This window comes from Peromyscus californicus, unplaced genomic scaffold (genome assembly GCF_007827085.1).
Source record: "Peromyscus californicus insignis strain IS unplaced genomic scaffold, ASM782708v3 Scaffold_13__1_contigs__length_99412109, whole genome shotgun sequence".
In the NCBI taxonomy this organism is placed as follows: Eukaryota; Metazoa; Chordata; class Mammalia; order Rodentia; family Cricetidae; genus Peromyscus; species Peromyscus californicus.
In genome coordinates this window covers 3,887,385-3,912,502 of record NW_026294424.1, presented here as the reverse complement: position 1 = coordinate 3,912,502, position 25,118 = coordinate 3,887,385, and the positions used below count along the sequence as shown (strand labels likewise).

Here is a 25,118-nt window from a genome sequence, read left to right as displayed (position 1 = left end):
CTAGAGAGATGGCTCAGTGGTTAAGAACCCTTGGTGCTCTTGCAGAATACCCAAGTTCATTCCTAGTACCCACATTGCCAGCTCACAACCAACACCCTCTTCTGGCCTCTACAGGTTCCCATAATGCACATGTGTATTTAACAGGTGGATACTTACACACATACCACATACAAAAGTGAAGGTAACTTTTAAAGAAAGAAGCTTACGTGTTCAGGAGACGCATGAGTGGCTGCTGTGTGGGAAGTAGTTGGGGCTACTGGCAGAGTGATGTGGATGAGCCTCTTGAGGCCCATTCTCCATGTGCCTTATGTGCCATGTCTTCCCTTTTAGTAAGAGCCTTGCTGTTATCACTGCAGCCACAAGTCCCTGATGACCTCTCTCACCTGCCTGTCCAACCATGTGCAGCCTGAAAAAGCAGCAGCACACATAGGTCATGGCGGAGCACAGCTCCCGCCTCTGCTTACTGCTCTGCTATAGAGTCTGTTGTCACTGAACCTAGAGGCTAGAACAGGTATACAGCATGGGTGGCCATAGCCTGGGCCATGCTGATGACTTAGCATCATCCAGAGAACAGGAACAATGAGCACTTAGTCCCCCTGTGTGAGCACACTCTTCAAAGCAGGCATCTTCTGGGTGCTGTCAGGCCTGTGTCCTTGTGGGAGGTCCATTTTCCTTCATGGGGGGGCTTCAGTGGCTTGACTTTCCTTGTAACTGTGGTTTTGTGCTCAGGCCCAGGTTCCTCAGGCAAAATGTAAATCAAATGCATCAGGCAAATAATGGTGATTTTAAAAGAACAACCCCAAGGCAGAATGGCGAATGGCTCCAGTTCCCAGCTCTGTGTACACAGGCGCCTTCCTTGAAGGCAATTGTCTTCGGAGAGGCTTTTAGCCTGTCCTGTGTTGTGACAGATGGTGTTGCACTGCTGCATTGTTTTTCCTGGGGAAACCTGAGCAAAGGTCTGTTCACCTCAGATAGACCACTGATGGTACAAGTCCAGCTTGTAAACCAGTGTATTGATTGGCTTTCCTCACAGCAGCATGGGTGAAGGCTTACTTACTGGAGCTGAGTGACTTCAAAACAGCTGCACACTAAAAACCCCACCCATGGATGGGTAATGACACCCCAAAAGCTGCATAAACGGAGACCGACACTCTTCTCCCTCTTCAGTTAGCCTTCTTCCCAAGCAAGACCAAGGGCAGTTGGGCAGGATTATATATATGCAGGGTGCTGAGTTTCGGGTCTCGGGCCTAAGCTACCCCTGCTATGAGAGAACATAGTTCTGTACTTGTGAGAGTCTTGTGTGAGTCCAGCTCGTCTGATTTCAAGATGGCATGACTGTGTCATGCCCAGAGGACAGTGTTCCACAACGTACATCCAAACTGTCACTGTTCTTTACTCACTGTTAGATCTGCAGCCTTCAACAATATATCCTGGTGTTAGCTTGCAGAAGTGTGGTCAGAGGCCTAAGGTTGTACTATCCTTAGGAAGGACATGTGACTTCATGGGGACACACAGGGAAGGGGGTGAGAAGGAAACAACCGGCAAAGACTGTCACCCTTCTTTAGCCCAAGACCATTAAATACAGACTCCCCTGGAGAGGGTTGGGTGGCCTCTTCTTTGTTTTTGGTTTGTTTGTTTGTTTGTTTGATTTTTTGAGACAGGGTTTCTCTGTGATAGCTCTGGCAGTCCTGGAACTCACTCTGTAGACCAGGCTAGCCTTGAACTCAGAGATCCACCGGCCTCTGCCTCCCAAGTGCTGGGATTAAAGGTATGCGCCGCTACCACCCAGCAACCAGATGGCCTCTTCTGTCATGAGACAAGAGTTCGCAGCCAGCCTTTCCTGGTAGGGTGTCTCGTAGGACACAGTCAGCCCCTGAAGTGCCCCTGGGTTGCATCACACAACAACAGTCTTCACTGCTGAGGGGGTCCTGTGTCAAGGTGTGTGCTGGGTGTCTAGGCGTAAATTCAGCTGCCACATTTAGAATACCCAGAGAAAATGATACCTTGTCAGTCCAGGTTAGCACAAGTTAATATCAGCTTCACAACTACCAACAAGCTTTGCTAGGAAGAGCCAGACCAAGGTTCATTATAGTGAAGAGAGACACAAGGCAAAATCAGCTGAGGGAGAAGGTTCCTGGGTAAAGCCTAGAAAACCAGATGTGAATACTGTTCCAGAATAGTCATACAGAACACAACTCATCCATCCAGTAGGTAGACAAGGAGTAGACCACACAGGGCAGCAGAGCTCAGAATCCAGGGTTGTCAGTGGAGGCAGGTTATAGAGCACCCTCTGCCCATCACATACTACAACTCCAAAAGGAGAGGCAAGTGTGAGCACAAATCACATTTTCTACGTAAGGTAAATCCACTCTCAAATTCAGGTTTTTAGATTGGGTCAGCACTTACACCAACCTCTCCTGCATGGATTTGAGCCCCTGTGTGGACTCTGCTGTGTGCTGGACTACAGCCAGGCTCTTTCAGCTTCAGGGAAACAGGCCATTGGCAGTCAGCCATCGGTCTGTCTCCAGCAACTCATGTCTGTGCTTGTATACAGGACAAAACTGTGGCAGAACCAGTCAGCCGCCTACTGGAGAGCACACTCAGGAGCAGCCACCTCCCCAGCCAGATCGGAGCCCTGCATGGCATCCTCTACGTGTTGGAGTGTGACCTCCTGGATGACACTGCAAAGCAGCTCATTCCAGTTGTTAGTGACTACCTGCTGTCCAACCTCAGAGGAATAGCTCAGTGAGTGGGGATGGCTGGGTGGGCTGCCGGCTTTGGAGTGGTCTTAACAGCAACAAAACCAAACCAAAGAGTCCTCTTTGACTTTCAAAGTATGTGCTAGAGCTGGTATGGTAGCACATGCTTATAATCCCAGCATTTGAGAGAGGCTGAGGCAGGAAAATCAGCATAAGCTTGAAACCAGCCAGGGCTACAGATGAGATCCTGTTTCAAAAGCAATAACACAGTGTGTGCCAGGTCCTGGTAGGTGACAGGCAGGGAACCCAGGAGGGTAACCTTTTTTCAGGGCACAAGTGTATGTCAGAAGCTTTCTTGGATTTCTCTAGCAGGAAGAAAAGTCCTTCCTCGGCATCACTCTCCTATGGCACCTAGCACAGTGATGTGGGCAGCAATCTTGTCTTCTCCACCAGACTTAGCCTCCTCTTTAGTTTCTGATCAGCCCCATGTTTCCTGTGAGGCCCTTTATTCCTGCTCTGATCTCTACCTCCCCCTAAAGATGCCTCACATGCTGGTCCTTTTGAAAACAAGTTGAGTCCATCACAGCTCTGTTTTAGAAGCAGAGGAAGGTGCTGTGACCTGATGGAGCACACCTGGATGCTCAGAGTTTGGGACATGAGTTAGGGGTGAGAAGGGACTTGGAGGAAAAGCCAGCTGTTCTGTGACAGGATTGTTGATTGAGAAATGGAGAGTAAAGTTAAATGAAAGGTTTGGAGATGGTGAGGTCTTAGGCTGACAGACACAGCTGCTGTGAGGAGGCAGCATTCTGACAGGTGAGCAGAAGTACATTTCAGGGGCCCAACAGGCAGCGGCAAGTTGAGTTGGGACAGAGATAGCGGCTTGTAGGAAGGCAATTTCTTCCCTGTAGTCCTTGCTGAATAGTAGCTTCCATGTGTGCAAGGTAAGCAAACAGCTACCCATTGTCCTGAGATTCCAGATCCTGGCCTGGAGCAGATTTGGCAGGTTCCGTGAAAGCACAATCTGCTGAGGAATGAAGAGGGCATAGGGGACTGGGGCGGGTGTGAGGAGCTTGCAGTGCCCAGTCAGATAATAAGTAGACCTTGCTCAGTGCTTTGGGCAAAGGGTCCCATGTAACATACAGAAGCGGTGGCCTGTTCCTAGGAGTGACAGTGTCATTTGAACACATCTGAAAGGGTAGAAGGGTGTGTGGCTCCTTCGTTTATGGTGGCATTGGTCTAACTCATATGCTAGCCAGGTTCCTACTGTTGCCACTGGCAACGGGTACCAACTGGAGATTCCATGAGGTAGAGTGTTACAAGTTGGCACATGCCACATGTGGAGCAGACAGACACCCTGAGGAAGCATCTTGAACATGAAGAATCTGCAGGAAGAGCGAAGTGGCCTATGAAGAGGTACAGCATTGGGATGGCGTGCCAAGCTGAGACCAAGCAGCTCTGGAAACAGTGTAGTCACTAGGCCAACCAGGTGAAAAGGCCTGGAGAAGCTGGCATGGCCCAGGGCTCTATACTCGATAGATGTGGATGGATATGCTTTAAAACTGTCCCCACTGCAGACAGCCAGGGGCTGCTGTATGTGACTGGGTATGATTACTGTCTCCCATTCTCAGCTGCGTGAACATTCACAGCCAGCAGCATGTGCTGGTGATGTGCGCCACTGCATTCTATCTGATGGAAAACTACCCTCTGGATGTGGGACCAGAATTTTCAGCATCTGTGATACAGGTGAGAGGGCTCTGGATGGGCTCTGTTGGACACAGGCAGGTTTCCTTGTGGACTGAACCATTGGGTCATTGTGCTTTTGGGGAGGATAAGAACAAGCCTTTCTCCTTGTCTAGATGTGTGGAGTGATGCTGTCTGGAAGCGAGGAGTCCACCCCCTCCATCATTTACCACTGTGCCCTCCGGGGTCTGGAGCGTCTCCTGCTGTCTGAGCAGCTCTCTCGGTTAGATACAGAGTCTTTGGTCAAGCTAAGCGTGGACAGAGTGAATGTACAAAGCCCACACCGGGCCATGGCAGCCCTAGGCCTGATGCTCACCTGCATGTACACAGGTGAGCAAGTTGTAAGGGTCATAGACTCACCCAGTGCCACTGTGCCTGGCCTAGCTTCTAGGAAGTGAAGCAGGAACATACTCAGGGACACAAGCTAGACCTCATGGTGTGGCAGCCTGAGTGTGGCCCTAAGCCAGTCCTGTCACCTTTCCAGAAATTCTAGGGTCCAACGCAGCTCACATGATACCACCATGTATAGGTATCAGAGCTGCCTCTGACCAATGCATCCCTGAGAGTTGTAAGAAAGTTGAGCTGGGTCCTGCCTTGCTGGGGACTTTAATCACCTGCTTTTGAAGGATCTCTGCCTATCTGGTTAAGACCTATATGAGCCACTGACTGCTGATTTCAAGACTCTTGGGTTTCAATCCTATAGCCTTCTGAGTGTTTCTGTTTCAGGAAAAGAAAAGGCCAGTCCGGGCAGAGCCTCTGACCCCAGCCCTGCTACTCCTGACAGCGAGTCTGTGATTGTTGCTATGGAGCGGGTATCTGTTCTCTTTGATAGGTAAGAAATGTAGCACAACCCCACCTCTAACCTCAGTAGTCATTGACTGTCCTAGAGCCAAAGCCAGAGCAGTTGCCTCTGTGTTTATTTGTTTATCCTCTTAAACTTTAGAATGCACCTTGTGGCCATTTCTCCAATACACGTATATTCACAGAGCACCAGTTGTAGCCAGACTCAGGGATAGCTGGGCCCATGCCCACTACAGCCACACCACTGCCCTCATGAATCCCACAGTCCACTGCTAAGGAAATAAACACTCCTGGGAGTGTGCCCAAGTGCTGTGGTAGGGCTCCGGCCACATCCACAGGAAGGCACCCTTGGTTGGGCAAAGACACTGCCAAGTGTCGGAGTCACTTGTGTGCTTCTCAGGTGAATACCACAGTTGTGTGTGCATTAGTGGGGTAGGTATAGGTCGGATCTCTTTCAGGATGTGGCTAAGGGCAAGTGTTGAATGTTGGGAGAAGAATCAACAGGAACATAGATGGGGTCCTTGTTGGGAGAAGAATCAACAGGAACATAGATGGGGTCCTTGTCGGATAGAACGAAAACTCCTGGTTGACAGTAGTGCTCTGATACTAGGACACGTAGCAGTCAAAAGTTCTTAGAGCACTTTGCGGTGGAAAGTCTCCTCTGTAATGTCGCCACCCCACCCCATTCCTGCCGTTCTTTACAGGGGCCTTCCTGCAACCCTGCATATTCTCCTCATTGTGGCCAAGATCACCCTGTGCTCAGATCAGTCAGGGCAGCAAAAGAAATGCCTGGGTGTCACCTTTGGCTTTTAAAGCTCATACCCTAATTGTGGTCTGAGCCCCACTTGGAGCATCCCTGTGGGTCAAGGGCATCTGTGGGCAGGACTGAGAGACCAGGAACCAGGGTGAAACTCATATCAGCTCCCCTCCTTACAGGATCCGCAAGGGGTTTCCCTGTGAAGCCAGGGTTGTGGCAAGGATCCTGCCTCAGTTCCTCGACGACTTCTTCCCACCTCAAGATGTCATGAACAAAGTCATTGGAGAGTTTCTGTCCAACCAGCAGCCATACCCACAGTTCATGGCCACTGTAGTATACAAGGTGAGGGTGTCCATATGTGGGACAAGACAGAGCAAGGGGACGAAGGTGGAGCCAATCCCACACTTCTGGTAGGCCTGTCATCAGGGCTAGATTCAGCCTGTGAGATGGGTGGCAGCTGTGGCCCTGGTCCCCCAACCCCACCCCACAGCCTGACCCTGTGCTCAGGACTCTCTCCTCCCCAGGTTTTTCAGACTCTGCACAGTGCTGGGCAGTCATCCATGGTTAGGGACTGGGTCATGCTGTCCCTGTCCAACTTCACACAAAGAACTCCAGTTGCCATGGCCATGTGGAGCCTCTCCTGCTTCCTTGTCAGCGCATCTACCAGCCCATGGGTTTCAGCAATGTATCCTTCTGTGGGTCTTTGACCATATTTCAGTCTCCACCAGCCCTTCCTTATTCTCTTAGCATCGGGTTTCATTGAATGTTTTGAAACTGAACTCTACAGAACCCCACAGGTAGCAAGGTGATGCTTACTTACCCTTCCCCAAATATTGGTGCAGTGAGGACCAGCTTCCAGCAGCTCAGGATCTGAGGGGGAGACTACAGAGTTGACGGACTATCAGTTAGCTTGACTTTTCTATCTGAGGGAGTAAAACTTAATTCTCTAGGCCAACAAGGAGGCTAAACTTAACTCTCTGAGGCCAGGAAAAACACACTCTTAGGGTCTTTCTCTGTTCTCTCTCTTATCTCTTTTCTTTATTTTTCCTTTACAGCTTATATATCCCAACAAAATGTTTTGGGCTATATAGAAGTTACAATGTAGTTACACTCTATTTTTCAAGTGAATGATTATAATGAATACAGGTAAAAAACAAAACAAAACAAAACGGTTTCCCATTACCCTTACATGATTAAACAAATCATCCCGAGAATCCATACATTCACATCTAAGTAACATGTTATAGATTAACAGAGTGTGAGCAAGCAGGGCATTTTTCTCAGCCAGTTCTTTTGCTGGCAGGCTGCATTTTGTGGTTTCAAAGAAAGGATCAATCACTTTATTACTTATCTCAAAAAGTAATCTTATAAGGAATCTTGAAAGAATTACAAACCTAGACTTTTATATATGAAAAACAATCAGTCATCTCTACTCAGGGTGCATACCCACTCATCAGCATTTTTTTTATATCAGGAAACTGAGCGTAGAAATGGGCACCAGGAATTAATCATCTTTGATCATCAACCAATCCTAGCAAGAAAGACACGTCAGCTAATAATAATTGGGCTGCTTTGTTCTGGTTCCCTGACCTTAACGAGTTCCTTGCTCAGGTTTGTGCCTTTCTAAAACTTGAGATTGTTTCCTTGGGTTTTTCACCTCAAAGCTATTCACAAAAACATCTCAGTCTAACCTTAAGTCATTTCCAAAGCTTTGTTTCAGCTATGATGCACTCTGAAACCTGTGAACACATCTCTCAACGTTAAGATTAAGAGTTTGAGCTAGCTGGGCTACTGGGACTCAATTGTTTTTCTTAATCATTAACCTAAGCTACAGTCTATATGGCTCCTCAACAGAAACTCATGTGTTCTAACTGTGTGACACTTCCTTGTTTTATTTTTTATCCTCTGCAGCCTCTGCTTTATCAGAGTCAGACAACATTTTATCCTACCTTTACCTATGTTAACTTTTCCACTACACTAACCTCTATCATAATCCCTTGCTATGTTTATTAAAAACCCTCAATCATCAAAATTCTATTTAAACTGACACTATTATTGTATAAAATCATTGCTACCATTAAACAGTACAGCTTAGGAGGAAATCACCTTCATAATACTCCACAGGTAAAAGTGCCTAATAGAACAGGATATTTCCAAGACTACATTAAGGGCTGTGGGGATCTCCCCATGCCCATTCACACCATGCCGGATACCAGAGAAAAACGGCAGCGGCAAACATGCAAGGACATAGCAGGAGCGAGAGACATTCTGGGGTGAGGCTCTCAGGGCCTTGCTTATCTGAGATTCACCCATTGGAGCTTTGCTTCCTGGTGGGCCACCTGCTGCTCCTCTGACAGGGTCACCGGCACCTAAAGGTATACAACTTGGACAGGGACACAAAACAGAAGGTGTAGCCGTTTGCCAATGGGGGCTGCCCGGTGGTGGGTTTGTGGTAGGAGGGCCACTGCTGAAGGCTGGGGGGAGGGGGGGGAGGCAGGGCAGCTCAGGCCAGCCGCTGGCCCTGCGGCTGCCTGCCGTGTCCTGTGGCATGCTCTATCCCCCTGAGCTTTTCTCGGGGCTGCTTCTCATTAGCTCTCATCTTTATGCCGTGGTCACCCTCCTGGGGAAAGTCATAAATAAAGCTGTAGTTCCCGCCCCAACACTGCTGCCAGGAGTTCCTCTTTTGGCATCCTCCCCCTCAGTAAACCACGAGAGCTACTGAGCAGCAAAGTTGTCTTGGTGGTGACAGCGCAGCCTCATCCCCAGTGCTGGGAAAGCCTTGAGGCAGGGTGCTAGCTCTACCCTCCCTGCACTGGAGCGGTGCGCAGGAACACCAGCCACTAGCACTGTGGGGAGTCCAGCGCAGGTAAGTGCTGCTGCGCAGAGCACTGGGAAGCAGCACCCTCCGCACTGCACTGCCGGCCAGTCGGCCGGCCTCCCACTTTCTGGGCCTCTCTACCTTCCCACCCCTGCCCTCCTGGGCAAATAGACTGCAGCTGGGAGAGGGCTGCAAGCAGCAGCTGCTACTGATGTGCCTAGGCTGCCCTCTGTTCTGGTTGCCCTCGATCCTCCCTGGGCCTGTTGCTGGACATAGTTAGGAAGGGATCATCTTGGGGAGGCTGTCTTCCTACCCTTGCTCTTGTTCTCCCTTAACTCTTCTGCCAGCCTTCCACACGTCATCAGCAGGATGGGCAAACTGGAGCAGGTGGATGTGAACCTTTTCTGCCTGGTTGCCACAGACTTCTACAGACACCAGATAGAGGAGGAATTCGACCGCAGGGCTTTCCAGTCTGTGTTTGAGGTGGTGGCGGCACCAGGAAGTCCGTACCACCGGCTGCTCGCTTGTTTGCGAAATGTCCACAAGGTCACCACCTGCTGAGTAGTACCTGTGGTACGAGAGGCTGAGAGGAGGCGGCTGCTGGGGCCAGAGCCTCCAGGAGCCTGTGCCAAGCTTCTGCTGGGCTGCCTTGGTCACGCAGGCTTCCACTTGTGTCAAGTGGACAGCCAGGCAATGGCAGGAGTGCTTTGCATTGTGGGCTCTGCAGGGAACATGCACTATGTTGGGGTTGAGCCTGAGTCCTGGGTCCTGACCTCGCTGCGACTGGTGGCAGTGCTAGGTTGACCAGGCGTTTGTCTTTTTCCTCGTGTTCCCCTGGCCATGGTCGCCAGGTTGCAGCTGCCCTGGTGTGTGGAGCAGAAGTTATAGCTCTTGCCAGATGGTTCTGAGCCCACCTGTCCCACTGGGCTGGAGAGCTCCCACCTGAATTTCCCCAGCAGGGTGTACCTGCCACACCAGTGTCTGGACATAAAATGAGTGGTGTGTGGGGGCTGGGAACTGGGCTGCCAGGTGTCCAGCATCGTTTCCCCTTTCTCTGTTTTCTTCTCAGGAGTTAAAATTGAATTCTATCAGTAAAGAGATGAATTTTAATGTAACTTTTTATGCCCGTGTAAAGTGTGTGACTTGCAAGGCCTGTGCTGCATGTGATATAGTTTGTGGAAGTGGATGGACCTTCTGGCCACTGCTCCCTATCCTGTGGCTACTCAGTCTAGTCAGGCAGGTCCCTTATGTAGCCCAACACCTGATGGCACTTGCACCTCACACATCTCCCTTTTCTTATGCATCACGTTTAACCAGCACAGAGAGAGGTGTTCATGTCAGCTGCCCTGAGAATCCTACCTGTGGCCCAGCTGAGGGGCCGAGGAGAGCTGCTTTCCACTGTTATGGTTGTACAAGGCTTGCCTTGATGCAGCACCCCCTCCTCAGGCATGACTGTCAAGCTGTCTACTCAACAGTGACAATGCAGTCTCCTAGTCCCTCAGCCTAGCCAGAAACAGCCTCTATTGCACCCAAAGAGGTTACCCCAATAACCTCATCTCTGGTCCCAGCTGACCTGGGCTGCAGCCTGTCCGGGAACCAACTAGCCATAGTGGATGCTGTCCCTTTGTATCTTCTGCATGGCGGGGACCTGAGGAGTGCTGGTCTGATAACCCCAAAGGTGTCTCTGAGCTGTGATTTGTTGGTTTGTCTCTGTTTCTTTTGGTCAAGGGAAAGCTTGGTATCCTAGCAACTGTTAAGAATGGACCCACCCACCCCCCCCCTCTTTTTTTTTTTGCCCCTTCCCATCTTGCCTTCTGTCAGCCCGGGAGAGTATAGACCTGTGCATATCAGAGCCCAGGGAGGGTTCAGCCTGACAAGATGAGGACCGGAGGGAAGGTTCAGTATCAGGTCAGCCTGTGGCCTGGGGACAGCCTCCCATACTTGTCAGAGCCGCCGCTTCTTCCCAAGGCCCAGGCCCAGAGTAGCCAGGCCATGTTAATGAAAATGAGCCCTGGACATGGGCTGCCCTCATTTCCTGGCTTGGTTTGGGAGCTCTGTTTGGCTATATGACAGGGTAGGTTCTCTGCTGCTCAGCTAAGTCATGTCCGTGTAGGGTAGGGAAAGAGGTCACTTGGAGCTGTCTTTAGGCTACACAGGAGCAAAGAGCTTGTAGCCTATTGGATTAATTAACTGTGCTTCAGTCCACGGAGTGCTGCCTTGAGACTTTGGGCTCCCTCTGTCTTCCCATCATGACACTTGAAAGGCAGCTGCTGTGCCAGGCTCCTACTATCCACAGGGCGTGGGGAGCCTCACGCCTGGTCTGGTTCTTTTTCTGTCTGCCCTGGCAGAGGCCACCCCAGACCATCCTGGTGTCATGGAAGCATGAACAGTGGATGTGGATCAGATCTTTCAAGAGGGAAGCTACTGAATTTTAATGAAAGAAAGTCACCAGTGCCCGTTTGCTGACTTAGGGCTCCCACTTCTTACCCTAGACTTTCCCACTAGAAGTGCTTGGGGGCCACATGGAAGTTCACTGATTGCTGCTGCCACACCCCAGGTTGGCCCAACAGCTCTGAGATGGTCATGTTGCAGGCCTGATTACTGCTTACGGTAGACATTTATAAGAAAAAATGAACATAAAATCTAGAGCCATTCCCCTGGGGATTCATATCAGTGAGTTCAACCTGGAGTTCAGTTGGTCTCTTGTTCACAGTATGATCAGAAACAGTTCTTAATATGAGGCTAGAACAGTCTCTGCCACAAAGCTGTTCTCTTCTGATGGGCGCCACAGCCTAGAGATGCACCCAGGCACAGGCAGGCATGCATTTGTGTGTATGTATACCCAGAGTTATATTTGTGTACACACACACACATGCACACACTTCTCAAGACATATGTAAGATGCCTGACCAGTCTTCCTGAAAGCTGCCCTTTTTGGACCTGCCACATACAGTCAGCTCTGTGACTCTAGCATCTGAGAATGGGACTCAATTTAAAATTTCAAAAAAAAAAAAAAAGGCCGTAGCTCATTAAAGTCCCACTGGAGATATTGCCCCACCTGACTGACTGCAGGAGGGACCAAGACTTTTTATCAAATTCCTCAAAATTTATGGCCTTCCAAACTTTATTTTTTAACGTTATTTTGCTTGTAGGATTTTGGGGGCAAGAGGTGGGATGTTGTTTTCCTGCTGGTTCTGTCAGGAAAGATTTTAATGAAACCAGGGTAGAACTATCTGGCAATGCACTTCAGCATGTTTCTTCTCCAAAATGTGCCTCCTTCCTACTGCTGGCCCCCGTGACATGTAGGTGACTTTGCAACTGCCAAGTGCCCTTTATTATTCTCTCATTTTGTCTGCACATGTACCCTTCAAGAGGGAAGAGTTAGAGTGGACCCACCTCCAGCCCTATGGAATGTAGTGCCAGAGAAGGCACTAACTCTGATAGGCCCCTCCCCTGACAGGAAGCACCTTGTGAGTGAGGCACCTCTGCTTTCAGCCCGTGGGGTGGGTCTTACACAGCAATAGCATGGCTCACAGCCTCCCTCTGTGGGGCTGCAGATGTAGTCTCTTCTTGCCACCTGTGAGCCTCCTTCCCCACACAGTCTCACCTGGGTTTACACCCTCCTTCCATCAACACTGAGCACTAAGGTCATAGCTGCTGCCAGGGCAGGCAGGAAGCTGTCTTCTGGGGGTGGTATATGGGAGCAGAAGGCACTAAGAGCTGCTGAGGCTGGGTCTAGAGCTCAGGATTGTCACAGCTTGGAAGAGAACTGTTTCTCCATGGGTCTGGAGCTTCCAGGAAAGAAGAACCCACACTGAGCAGTGTGACAACTAAAGATGATCTGAAGGTTCAGGGTGACACCTCTGTGTGCTTGTCACGCTTTAGTGCCATCAAAGGAACTGCTTCCCTCAGTGTTTCTGGAAACAAACACCCTCTGCCACAAGTTGGGTGTAAGGTGATGGTGGCAGAGGCCTATCTGCAGAGGTTTGGCTGCGTTCTAGGGGCTCCTGTGTGTCACAGACTCCACTGGGAAGGAGGGCTGTGATGGGTGTGCCCCGGAGCCCAGCCCAGACCTGGCTGTCCACTTCCAAGAGGAAGGACTGACATGAAATGTATATTTAAAAGTTTTAAATTGCAGATATTGTACATTTGAATTAAAGAAGCAATTAAACTACCCATTGTTACTGTCTGAGGCTTGCTTTACTTCTAAGAATCTCCTTTCTAGCATTTGAGGAAACATCCTGCTCATTTCCAGTGGGCAAGTATACCACTCAGCAAGCTGCCTTGACACTGTAAAGGTCGGGCAACACTAGTTATGGAATGAGCCTAGGTGCCTGGAGTTGGGACCAGGCCTCGGGGTATTCACAAAGCCAACTGAGTTGGTCTTCCTGTCTGGGAGATAACAGTGTGCCAAATTCTGATCGTTATTGGCATTTTAAGCCATTGTGCACGGTCCTAGATACTATTTCAGCTTGCACACATTGCTCCAGGGTACTAGAGGGGTGGTAAGGCCCCATCCTCACGTAGGACACACAGTTTGGCTCTGGAGTCTGTACAGTCTCCAGCCCTTGTTCCTTTCTGGTCGTACTCCTGGTCCAGGTGGAACCCTCCACCCCCCTCCACACAACTGGTCTTCCCACCTTTGTCCGAGGCTGGCTGCTGCATCTGCAATGCCTACTGTATCCTGTGTAGCTTGCAAATCCTTTTGCCTTGTCTAAAGCGTCTCTCTTACCAGGTCCCTTTCCTTGTATCTGGGCTCAGCCTGAAGTGCAGGCATTTTATTTACCAGCCTGCAGGGAAAGGGGCTGTTTGTTAAACACTTTCTGAAGGCCCGTCAAGTTCCAGTTGAGAGGCAGTTGTCTACGTGGTCCCTCAGCCCACCAGACACTGAAGTCAATGGCAGGATCACTCTCGGAGCCTTAGTAACTCAAGCATTTGATGGTGTGGGTGCTGCTTCAACTCCCTGAGTCTGTCTCAGCAGCCCTCTGAGACTGTGGTGACCTTGCCCGTAATTGAGTTTTGGTCACCAGAGAAATGAAGCACCCTCCCCTCCCGGTGGATAGCCAGGCATTTGACACAGCAGGCATAGGAGATATTTTCAGAAAGGATGAGGTAAGCCTGCCTGGGATGTCTGCAGCATGTTACTTCTCCTAGCCACCACAGCAGAGCACCCCATCCTCATCAGAGCAAGTCTTGCCCTCCCCCTTTGCCTGGGGGAATATAGGAGCACAAGACTTGAGGTCCCCCTCTCTGCCTTTCATTGTGGTTGGTGTTTGTTTACAACTTTCCCAAAAACATTCTGAAGGAGTTTCTTGAAGAAGGAGCCTAATGCTGTGTTGGATGAGGAAGCCAGGGTGAGTATGTGTGCCATGGAGTAGGTTCCAGGTTCTCTGGAGCTATACTGGGGCTTCCTAGGGCGTGGGCCTTTCCACCATAGGAGGTTATATAGCTCAACCAAATCTGGAAGACCCACTTGGGCAGCCCAGGGAAGGCTCATGGACAGACGTTGACCCAACACTGGAGAATCCTAGACCTTCCTGGAATCTACACACATCCTTGGCTCTGAAGCCTGAGTCTCAGCTCCCTAAGTATCTCCCTCCATGTCGTGGTCCTGGAGGGGATGCCTGCTTCACTTTAAGCTGGGAGTGGGCATTTGGGGTATGGTTGTAGAGGGGAGGGCTGTCCACAAAGACTGAGTCAAATCTGGGCTCCTCAGTGCTACATAATGGCAATGTTCAGTATTGCAATCTAGGTACCTAGTTAGGCTTCTATCCCAGGAATTGCTGGCACAGGCCAGTTCTAAGGTAGGTCAGAACCCCTCTTACTTAACCCACCACTGAGATAGGCCACACGTCACTTGGCTCCCAGAGCAGTCCAGGCTCCTTAGTGCTCCAAGACTTCCCAGACCAGGCCCTACGACCTCTTAGTCAAGGCTGCACTCGGGCACTGCCACATTCATGTGCACATGTTTCATATACTTCAGGCCTTTGTCAGATCTTCAACCCCTACATTCTTCCCACCAGTACAGGCTGTTCACAGCCCCTTGCTTGGAAAAGTGTCCTGGCATCCCACCATAGCTGCCCACTTTCTGCCCTGGCCTCTATATATAGGCTGACCTTGGCTGCCATCACCCTAGTTGAGCCTACTTTCCTACAGCCTGAACAGTTCCCATAAATACAAGTTTCAGGTTAGCCCCAGACTCGTTATTTAGAGGAGAAACAGACCCAGAGAGCCTCAGTAGGTCTCACCAGCTCACAGCAGGCCAGTCTTGACCCCATTGTGCCTGGCCTCTAAGGGACACTTGCTAAAGCTGACCTGCCCCCTTTCCCTTCAGGTGCTACTGGGGGCCTAGTCCTCAGCCTTCTGCCTTCTCATCCCGTGACAACTGAGGGTCCTAGCAGGCCATGCAGCTGTGCCAAGGTATGGAACTCTGTAGCCATATAACTGTAGGACCCTGAGTAATGGCAGTAAAATCCATTAGCCAACAGCTAGCTCCTGGCCAGGCTTTGAACTCTCCAGAGGCTCTAAGGAAGATTGTGGGAGGGGCTAGGAGATGGAAAATGGGGACCCTATCACCTCCCCGTATCCCTAAAGAGTTTATGGCTCTTTGGCCAGCATTTTGCTAGCTCCTGTTATTCTAGTACAGGGATGGGGTTCTAGTACTGAGGCTGGGGTCCATTGCTAAGGTCACGCAGAGTCAGAGCTAGATTCAAAATCTAGCATCTTGAAACTGGGCATGGTGGCACACATATTTAATCCCAGTACTCAGGAGGCAGAGACAGGTAAATTCAAGGCCAGCCCGATATATAGAATTCTTGGGCCCCAGTTCATGCTTGCCTGTCCTTCCCTGTTTGCTAGAGGTGTTGTCTGTGGAAAGGCAATAGGGCAGGTACCTAGTTGCTCCACCCCACAAGAATCGATCTTTTGAGCCTAAAGAACGGGGGCTTCCTGGAGGAGGCACTTTCTAGGTACTCTATACTGCTGGGAGCTCTGAGAACCAGACCCAGTTCCTACACTCAGCACTAGGGGGCAGCAGTGAACCAGCTGGCCAATAGTGTGTCTGACAGGACCAGTATCTGACTCTGATAGTGAGAGTACAGTGAGTCTGGACCTTCTGAGGACCCCTTTAGGAGAACTAGAACAATGATGGGTATCTGCAAACACACCTAGGGGTGTCTGTAAAACTCCGCAGTAGGAAGGAGTCCTTAGGTGACCCCCAGAGTTGAGAGAAGAAGGAGTCCAGCCAGTACGCCGTAGCTTTAGCAAGGCAGGGCACTGACCTGAACCTAGGAGGTGATACAGACTTCCAGGGGCTGCCTCTCTTTCCCTTCCACTTTAAATTCTGGACTGGAGCTCAGGCCACTCCCCCACCACCCGACCAAGTCCTAACTGTGCTCCTTACAATGGACACAGGAAGCCCAGAGACACTGTTTTCTCCCGGCTGTGCTCTTCCTGCCTTTGATCTGTCAGGGAGCAGACTGATAGACTCTCTTCCTCTGCTGACCAGAGAGTTTGAGCCTAGTTGCTTCGGAACCAGGCTAGACCCTGCATCTACCACAAGCTTGTGCAGCTGAGGGCCTTAGGTTCCGTGGAGTCACATTTGGGTCTCACCTCCCAGATGTTAGATGTTGATGCCCTGTGATGGCCTTCCCTCTGCCGACTCCCCATCTTCCACTCCTGCTTTCCCGCTGGTTCCTCGGCCTGAGGTCCCTGCCTAGCACCGTGGGCTTATTAATCCCCCACCTTGATATTTTTTGCCTGTCTCCACCCCAACATTGCTATATTTCTTGGGGACTAGCCCCAGGCCATTGAAGTTGCCCTCTGGCCGCTGCCAATTTTCCCTGCTGGGCCTCCTCAGCTCAGCTCAGTTAGCCTCTTCCCTCAGTGCTGTGCTCCTGCTTCCACCCGTGGTGAAGGTCAGTGTCTGTGCCCTTCTGACCTGCATGGCTCAGCCAGGCCTAGTTATGACTAGCCTGCCTTCCCAACACCCCCCCAACCTGAGACCCAGGGCGTGTGGTGAGTGGAGCAAGAGTAGCAAAGAGTCAATGATGATGAGGCTGGGCCTCGTGAGGCCCAACCTCAGTAAAGCTTGACAAGCCTCAGAGAGAGAGTGACCTCTCAGCAAGGACCCCACCACACCAACAGTCATCAATGTAGCATTGGGGCCTCCATCTCCCTTGTGACCCTGCACCTTGGGTCTCAGCACACTGCCCATCTTGGGCCTCCTCGGACTCTGGCCTATATGAACCAGGTAGGGCTGAGGTGGGGACTGCCTGGGTCCCCCATGCAGAAGCCTTTCAGGCACAGCTGAAGCAAGTCTCCTCTGAGGCCTAGAGGGCCAGCAGGGTGGGAGGAGGGCTGGGAGCCACAGTGGGTTTGGGCACAGCCTCTCACTGCAATATTGATGGCCCGTCAGTGCAGCCCTGATTCCTGTGCTTTCAGTTAAAAGGTTTCTGTTGTTGTAGCTTATGCAGTTGCTCTGTTGCTATGGAAACATGACATCAAAATGACGTTTCCCGTTTAAAAGCTTTTAACTAAATTCCTGCCTGTCAGATGTAGGCCCCATTTTGAGCGTGGAGCTGCCTCGAGCGAGCGAGTGAACGAGTGCACTGCCTCTCGCCCATGGTGCGCTGGCCAGGCCTGAGGCCCTGCCTGAGTGCCATCCTTAACCCTGCAGGTGCCTCCAGCATGGCAGCAGCCGAAGTGCCCGGCTACCTTGTGTCTCCTCAGACAGAGAAGCATCGGCGGGCCCGCAACTGGACAGATGCGGAGATGCGTGGCCTCATGCTGGTCTGGGAGGAGTTCTTCGATGAGCTCAAGCAGACCAAGCGCAATGCCAAGGTGTACGAGAAGATGGCCAGCAAGCTCTTCGAGATGACTGGGGAGCGCCGGCTAGGCGAGGAGATCAAGATCAAAATCACCAACATGACCTTCCAGTACAGGTGGGCACACTGGACAGTTCTGGGAGGGTCCAGCCAGGCTGCTCTACTCTTGGCCACTCTGTGGTCTGAGGCAGGGAGGGTGTGTGTGGCCTGGGATGGATGGTCCACCTGTCGGTTAGAGCCCCACTGGGCAAGATGGCCTTCTAAAACCGTTTATGTAGCCTCCCGTTGGGAAGATGGGAAAACTGAGGCCCAGAAGCCAAAAACTGGTCCTGAACGCTCAAGTAGCAAGGCTGGGAATGTCTTCCACTCAACTTCCTGGGACCAGGACTGGAGCTGCAGCACTATGTGGATGGTTCTAAGGTTGGCATTAGACCTGCCTCCTGCCTGCCGTGATGCCTCAGAGGTATGTGTCACACAGGCAGCAGCAGGCCTCGCTTCCTGTACTGGGACTCCAGGGTACCAGTTGGTCTAGCTTCTGCCTGCCTGTCACAGCCCCTAAGTTGGGCAGGGTATGGGCGTTCCTTGTTTCATGACAGGAAACTGAAGCTGTGGTGAAAAGGAGGCTTGGCTCCCAGACCTGGCTCATCTTTGAGTGCTAAGTGAGGCCCCGCCGTGCACCTAGGGCCAGCCTCAGGGTTGGTGAGAGGGATGTTTGGGGGCTGCCCAGACAGCACGAAACTCTGCCCTGGGAACTCCCCATCCGGGTCTCTGACTCGGCTGCATCTCGGTTTGACTGTCCCAGCGTGCAGCTGAAGGAGAGCCTGGAGGGAACTGACGCTAAGGCCTGGAACATCTCTGGCATCCAGGAGGGAACCACTGCGGTGGGCCTGACTGGTCTGGAAAGAGCCAAAGGCAGGGCAGGGATCATGGATGGGGATTGTGGACTTTGGAGGCATTGAGAAAGTAGTGGGTGGGACGAAGGTCATGGTATAAAGTTAAGGTCATGTGCATGAGGCTCTTAGGAGGGGGAGGTGTAGGAGTTGGAGACTGTCGAAAGAGGACAATTGTTAAGAGTTCTTCCCCCAAAGACAGACTAGACAGGCTGGGCCTAGGAGCCTGTCCAGATGGGAGGTGCTATCCCAGGGGGCTCACAAACACACTAGTAGTTGATCTGGTGAGTTGGGCATATGAGGAAGCTGGTGCAGACGTTGCCATGCAGGCGTATCTGTGAGGTGCTCAGCCAGACTCCATGGAAGAGGGGTACCCTCATGGGTGAAGAGATGCCTCAAGAAAGAGAAGGGAACCCTGCCTGGCCCATGAACCCTGTGCCCTGGGAGACACAGAGGCCCAACAAGACCTTGGACAGACCATGAAGCCCAGAAGCTCCATTTCTAACTGCTGATTTGACTTCTAAGGGCCGTGGAAGAAGTGGCAGGGTCTCAAGCCTGGCCTGTCCATGGCTCATTTCTGACCCCCAGTGCTGACCCCAGCAGAGCCTGCAAGCCAAGACCCACAGCTCTAACAGCTGCTTAGGCCTCCTGGCGTCAGTCATTGAGTGTAACTGATACTCAATGTAAGCCTGTCTCATGAAGAGAGAGCTGAGAGGCCAGTCTAGTGCCCACATGAGCAGACATGAACACATGAAGAGGATAGCAGCCATGGCCTGGCTTACTCACCCCCATACCTAGTCCAGTTCCGGGTGAAGAAGGAGTTTCTGGGGGAGCTGGAGAGCACTACTGGCTGTTTTCCTTAGCCTCCCTCTCTTTGACTGGGTGGCGCGTAGTGTCTAACTGGGTTATTCATTATTTATCTTGAAAGCCTCCCTTGGAGTCCTAGGGGAGGGATTCTGTCTCCACTCCTAGAGGTGGTTGTGAGCCAAGGAGACCCGGGAGATGAGGACGCCTGGGAGCGACAGCCACTGTAGTCTGGAGTAGGAGGCGTAGCCCTTCAGTTTATGAAGCACATGCAGACCGTGGCTCCTCAGAGCTGACCAGTTCTTCATCCATCCGTTCCTAACCCCTCACAGCAGAGTCTTGTCTTACTTTTTTCCAGGAGCTGTTTATGTATTAAGGTTTGAGCTTAAAGGAAATCTGAACAGGTAGCTTAGCTAGGTTTCATGGGACGTGATTTGTTGGAGTACCACATGAAGCCCCCTCCCTAGAGACAGGCTTCCCCCAAGGAGTGGAGCTTAGTGGAGTGGAGAAAACTAGAGAGGGAGTTCTCTGGAGAGGAGGAGCCTGGGTAGAAGGTGACGTGGCGCCAGTGGTAAGAAACTTCTCTTTCCCTGGCCCCCCCCCCCCCCCCCCCGTGGCTTGATGGTCCCCTGCTGTTCATCCAGAGCACTCTGTGCCCTGTCCTGTGTGACCTGTCCTGAGCTCTCTAATGCTGCCACACCATGTGGCGGAGCCCCCCAGGCCCTTGATGCTGTTCCCCAAAGCCAGCCTCTGCTGTGACTGGCCACAGCCTATCCCGAGAAGCAACCCCTTGTCATTGGCTATGCCTGTGTTGGGGGTTCATTCAGCCAGCTCTCTATCTTCAGGGACCAGTGAGACTAGGGTCAGCCCTAGCAGAGAACCCCCTGTGGGCCCAAGGTGGCCCTGAGGGCTGTAATGTTCCTGCCCACTCTGTCTGCAGCCTCTTTCTATGCAGACCAGAACTATCCAGCTAGCCTGTGTCCTGTCTCCCCAGTCCTCCCTTCCCAGGGGGTGGCTGAGGACAGGGATGTGACAGTCCTCTCAGTGAGACAGGACCATCCATGGGAGAAGATAGGGCATAGGGTCTTGAGGGCACTGGCCACAGCGATCAGACCTTCGACTTTGACACTAGTAGAGGGGATGTCAAGCGGTGTGAGAGAGCACTGGCCACCCAGCCCACAGTCTCTGGGCGGGCTGTGGGTTTGAGAGCTAGCTCAGGCTTAGCTCAGGGGTGGAATGGTAGAAGCATTTCAGTGGTACGGCCTAACATACCTTCCTGGTAGGTTCAGCTGAGGACGATATTGGAGCCTGGCGTCCTGTTTACCAGACATTATTTTGATAAACCCTTCCCTTTAGCTCTGTGGAGGGCTTACTTTTCCATCCCCATTTTACCCATGTAAAACATGAAGGATCAGAGAGGTTAACGAACCTGTCCAAGGTCACACTGTGTGTGCAAGACACAGGCCCAGAGCTGTGAGTGTTGTTTTCCTGGGGCCTGCTGTTCCCTCTCCCGGCGGCAGCTTTGGTAGAATACAACTGCTGCATGGCAGTTTCTTCTGTGCCGGTATCTCCTACACAGTCTCATCGCCGCCGCAGGTTAATTTATATAAAAAGCAACTCAGTTCATTGCAGTGAGTTTAGGATCCACAGGAGAGCAGAGACGACAGGAACCAGCCTCAAGCTCCGAGCACCTAGGGGTGCCCTTGCTCATGCTTGGGTTTCCATTCTGACACCCAAAGGCTGTGCAGGCCCCAGCGCCTCTCTCCCTTCGGTCCAGTGTCACGGGGGCCCTAGAGCCTGGCTGATTTGGCCAAGGAAGCCAGTGCTGGCTGAAAAGTGGCTCCTGCCTATGTCAGCATGACTCTCCCTGGGGACCTGCACCCCTCGCGTGCCCGCCACTCTGCCCAGGCCCAGGCAGGACAGGCTGCACCTGCTGTTTCTCACCTTGGCTCTTGTGTCTCTCGTTTCAGGAAATTAAAATGCATGACAGATAGCGAGTCCGTCCCGCCGGACTGGCCCTATTACCTAGCCATTGATAGGATTCTGGCCAAGGTCCCTGAGTCCTGTGAGGGCAAAGTGCCGGATGGCCAGCAGCCGGGGCCCTCCACGTCCCAGACCGAGGCGTCCATGTCACCGTCCGCTAAGTCCACCCCTCTGTACTTACCGTATACCCAGTGCTCCTATGAAGGCCGCTTCGAGGATGATCGCTCCGACAGCTCCTCCAGCTTACTGTCCCTTAAGTTCAGGTAGTGTGTGTTTGCTCTTCCTCTCCTGACCCAGCACGGCCTTGCCACCTCCCTCCCCTGCCCCATCCCCGAACGGGGCCAAGGCTCCAGTGCTTGGAGCTAGGGGCTGGCGGTGGCTCAGTGGCATGCTGTGGTGTCCTCTGCCCTGACTGGTTACACGGGCGCTAGCTGTGTGCCTTGTCCAGGGCCAGGGCAGCCGCAGGGCAGCAAGAGTTCTAGTGCCAGTGGACAGGGGGGGCTTGTCCAAGGCTCCATCCCCTCTCACCTGCATGGAAAGTTCTTTGACCTCTCTGACCTCTGTCTCCCACCATAAAATGGGGATAACTCCGTACTCCTCAAGGAGAAAAGACACAGGGCCAGGCGCCAAGCATGCCCTCCCTGCCTGCCAAGCCCCCACATGGGCCCCACCTCAGTCACAGGTCCTCTTAACATGGAGATATAGGTCTGCACCTCCCGAGCAGTGAGTGGGCCATATGTTATCTGTCTTCTCCGTCATCACACGCTAGGCCTATATCAGCCACACGCCTGTGCCTGCAAGATAGTCATAGAGCCTCTGAGAGTTGGGGGGGGGGGGGCAAGGAGGAGACACCCTATGGTGTTGGACTGTGGAGTCCAGAGCAGACACTTCTGAGGAGGAGATATTTAGGATGGGTTTGCAAGGTAAAAGAGGAGTGCGGCAGTTAAAGAAACTAGGAAATGTGACTTTGAGTTATGGACCTTCAAGCCTGTCTCACAGCAGGTAGGGTAGGGAAGGTGTCTCCATGGCAGTCTCTGAACCTAATGTCCCTAGGGTGGGGAACATCTGCTAAGTTCACCCAGAAAGCCCTTCCCCAGAGGGAATTTCTCACTGAAGGGCCCAGACAACATCTGTCTTTACTAGAGCCAGGCCAAATGAGCAGAGAAGCCTAAGATTTATGGCCAATTGTTCCCGTGGCTTACCAAGCCCAGTTCCCAGGCACAGCTGCCTGGGGCTTTGTCCCCCAAGACTGGCTGATCACCCACTCTGCTCAGAACACAGAGCACAGGCCCGGCACTGGCAGCTACCAGAATAGGCCTTGGGGTCTGGTAGGCGTTGGCAACTCCCTGTTGTCCAGCGAGGGCTTTTAGACTATCAGATAGCAGCCCTGGGCATCTCCTGGGGAGGAGCCCAGATGGTTGGTCAGTCTGTCTGTCCGTCTGTCTGTCCATCTGTCTGACTCTCTCTCTCTCTCTCTCTCTCTCTCTCTCTCTCTCTCACACACACACACACACACACACACACACACACACACACACACACACTCCACCCCACCAAAGGCATACTTGGAAACCAGACTCAGGGTGGGCCTTCATTCTGAACCCATTTCTTCATCTGTCACAGGCCAGTGGGGGCTACAGATTTCACTTACCTTAAGAGTACCAAGTACCACAGCATCTTCCAGCCTTGCTGCTCCCTGGAGTGGGCTCTTCACCCTGGAGTACCCTCCTCCAGCTCGGTGGGATTGGGGTGTTGTCAGGGTTGTGTGCCCACAAGGTCCACACTCTGGGATGTGGATGGTCTTGGAGCTGCCTGCCTGCTCCTCCCACCAGCCAGCACAGGCTGTGTCACCTGCTGCGCTCTCTGCTGAGTGAGCTCCAAGCCCTCCTCACCCCTGTGAGCTACGACCTGAGTCAGATGGGGCTCCCGGGGCCTCAGTGCCCTAGTTTGTCCAGTGGGGTGTTTGGGAAGGTCTGAAGGCCCCCCTGTCCCAGGCCCTGTAACCAGCTCATGTCTCCCCCACAGGCCAGAGGAACGTCCTGTGAAGAAACGCAAGGTGCGGAGTTGTCACCTACAGAAAAAGAAGCTGCGGCTGCTGGAGGCCATGCTGGAAGAACAGCGCCGGCTGAGCCGTGCCATGGAGGAGACATGCCGAGAGGTGCGCCGTGTGCTGGACCAGCAGAACATCCTGCAGGTTCAGAGTCTGCAGCTTCAGGAGCGCATGATGAGCCTACTGGAGAAGATCATCGCCAAGTCCAATGTCTAGGCCATAGCCAGGATGCCAGGTGCCACATAGTCCCATCTGGAGGCTCAGGGCCCCGCCCACCCAAGCTCAGGGCCCCGCCCACCCAGGCTCAGGGCCCCACCCAGGCTCAGGGCCCCGCCCATCCAGGCAGGGTTCCAGAAAGGGGACAGGTTTCAACCTGGCCTCTGTGCTTCTCTGAAGGGCTTTCCAGGACTCCAGTGGCCCTGGGAGACCTTGGAACCCCCATGTCCAGCATTAATGCCAGGGACTCCAGGGCAACTCCTAGTGAGAAGATCCCAGAATCTACTACTCTCCAGTAAAGTCACTACCATGATACTTGAAACGGCTTTTGATATTAAACATACTTTCCATTGTTGCCTGGAAGCTGACTTTGCTCTCTCTGGTGTAAAGGGAAAAGGGAAGTGCTGGCTGGGACAATTCTCCTCTGCAGACAAAAGCAAATGTCATAGGTCTGGGGCAGGCTGTAGGGATCTTTCCTCCACAGGCTCTGTAGCATCTGCCCTCATTACCCAGTTATCACCATACTGACCCAACCCGGTCACCCCTGAGTCATCAGTGTGGAGCTTCACACTAGCCCAGGATCCATGCCGACTCAACCTGCTCATGCTCTCTGAAGGCCTGTTGATCTGGGTCCTGGGAGCCGTGGCATGCTCAGTGAGGCACAGGTCTTGGCTTTATGGAGCTTTACTTCAGTCCGCACAGAAATAGTAGCCAATGATGGTGAGTACTGAAGGGAAAGGTTGGACCTGTGACAGAAGGAACCAGATTCAGGTAGAGCTAGGAAGAGCACCCCCACACAGGGAACAGCCGTTGCAAATACCCAGAGGACCTGTCACCAGCAGCTAGGTCACCCAGAGCCATGTACTTCTGGAAGAAGTTTGTGTTTTCTCCAAGTTTGTGGGGAGTGTTTGAGCCTGGCGTCTGAGAAGGCACACAATGGTCATCTTGCCACTGTCGTTTTACCATATGAAAGACTCTTCCCAGGACCCCCTCAGCTGAATAGCCATAGAAGCTTTGACCAGGCCTTGGCTTTTTCACTGAGGCCACAGAGGAGACTGGAAGCAAGCCTGTCTGATTCACCCCTTGGAACCAGGCCAGTTGCAGCCCCAGAGGATTCGGGGAGTTGGGTCAGGTGCTTCTGTGTTTCAGTTTGCCCTGAGACTTAGAGTGTACCTCTGAGGTCAGGAGTGATAGCAAGGCTTCACCGGGCAGCTGTCAGTCATCCTGATGTGAGGGTGCCAGCTATGCTGACTCTTCAATAACAGCCAGGCATGAGAGAGAGAGGCTGTGAGGCTGTGTCACTAGGTGGTGTGGTGAGCTACCCTAGGCTACCTCTGGAGGGGCTGCATGTGCTGTGCAGCTGAGGCAGAGTAGCAGGCACGATCTACCTTGATCTGAGGTCCTCTGAGCTCTCAGTCCCTCTGCCCCACGTAGGTCTCCTGAGTCCGTGTCCTGTGGACTCTGCATTTTGCTGGCAGCCACAGTCAGTGGGACACATTCCCGTCATGGTATAGGTGGAGTACCTGTCAATGTCT

At 52.3% G+C, this 25,118-nt stretch overlaps 2 protein-coding genes across 4 annotated transcripts in view; both read left to right on the top strand.

The window, feature by feature from the left end:
- Positions 1-13,004, top strand: part of Htt (huntingtin) — a 144,758-nt gene extending 131,754 nt beyond the window's left edge. For both annotated transcript variants that reach the window (XM_052736145.1, XM_052736144.1), the window contains 7 exons: positions 2,555-2,745; positions 4,328-4,442; positions 4,556-4,769; positions 5,166-5,271; positions 6,177-6,339; positions 6,522-6,682; positions 9,163-13,004. In XM_052736145.1, the coding sequence (XP_052592105.1) occupies positions 2,555-2,745; positions 4,328-4,442; positions 4,556-4,769; positions 5,166-5,271; positions 6,177-6,339; positions 6,522-6,682; positions 9,163-9,376 (1,164 nt within the window). In that variant the 3' untranslated portion in view covers positions 9,377-13,004. The remainder of the gene's footprint in view (positions 1-2,554; positions 2,746-4,327; positions 4,443-4,555; positions 4,770-5,165; positions 5,272-6,176; positions 6,340-6,521; positions 6,683-9,162) is intronic.
- Positions 13,005-17,327: 4,323 nt separating this feature from the next.
- On the top strand, positions 17,328-23,946 carry Msantd1 (Myb/SANT DNA binding domain containing 1). Of its 2 annotated transcripts, XM_052736147.1 has the most exons (3): positions 17,331-17,757; positions 21,305-21,580; positions 23,343-23,946. In XM_052736147.1, the coding sequence occupies exons 1-3, from the start codon at positions 17,438-17,440 to the stop codon at positions 23,581-23,583; spliced, it is 837 nt and encodes a 278-aa protein (XP_052592107.1). In that variant the 5' UTR covers positions 17,331-17,437; the 3' UTR covers positions 23,584-23,946. The 2 variants fall into 2 exon arrangements, with proteins under 2 accessions (XP_052592108.1, XP_052592107.1); XM_052736148.1 differs by lacking the exon at positions 21,305-21,580 and having other exon boundaries at positions 17,328-17,757.
- The last annotated feature ends 1,172 nt before the right edge of the window (positions 23,947-25,118 follow it).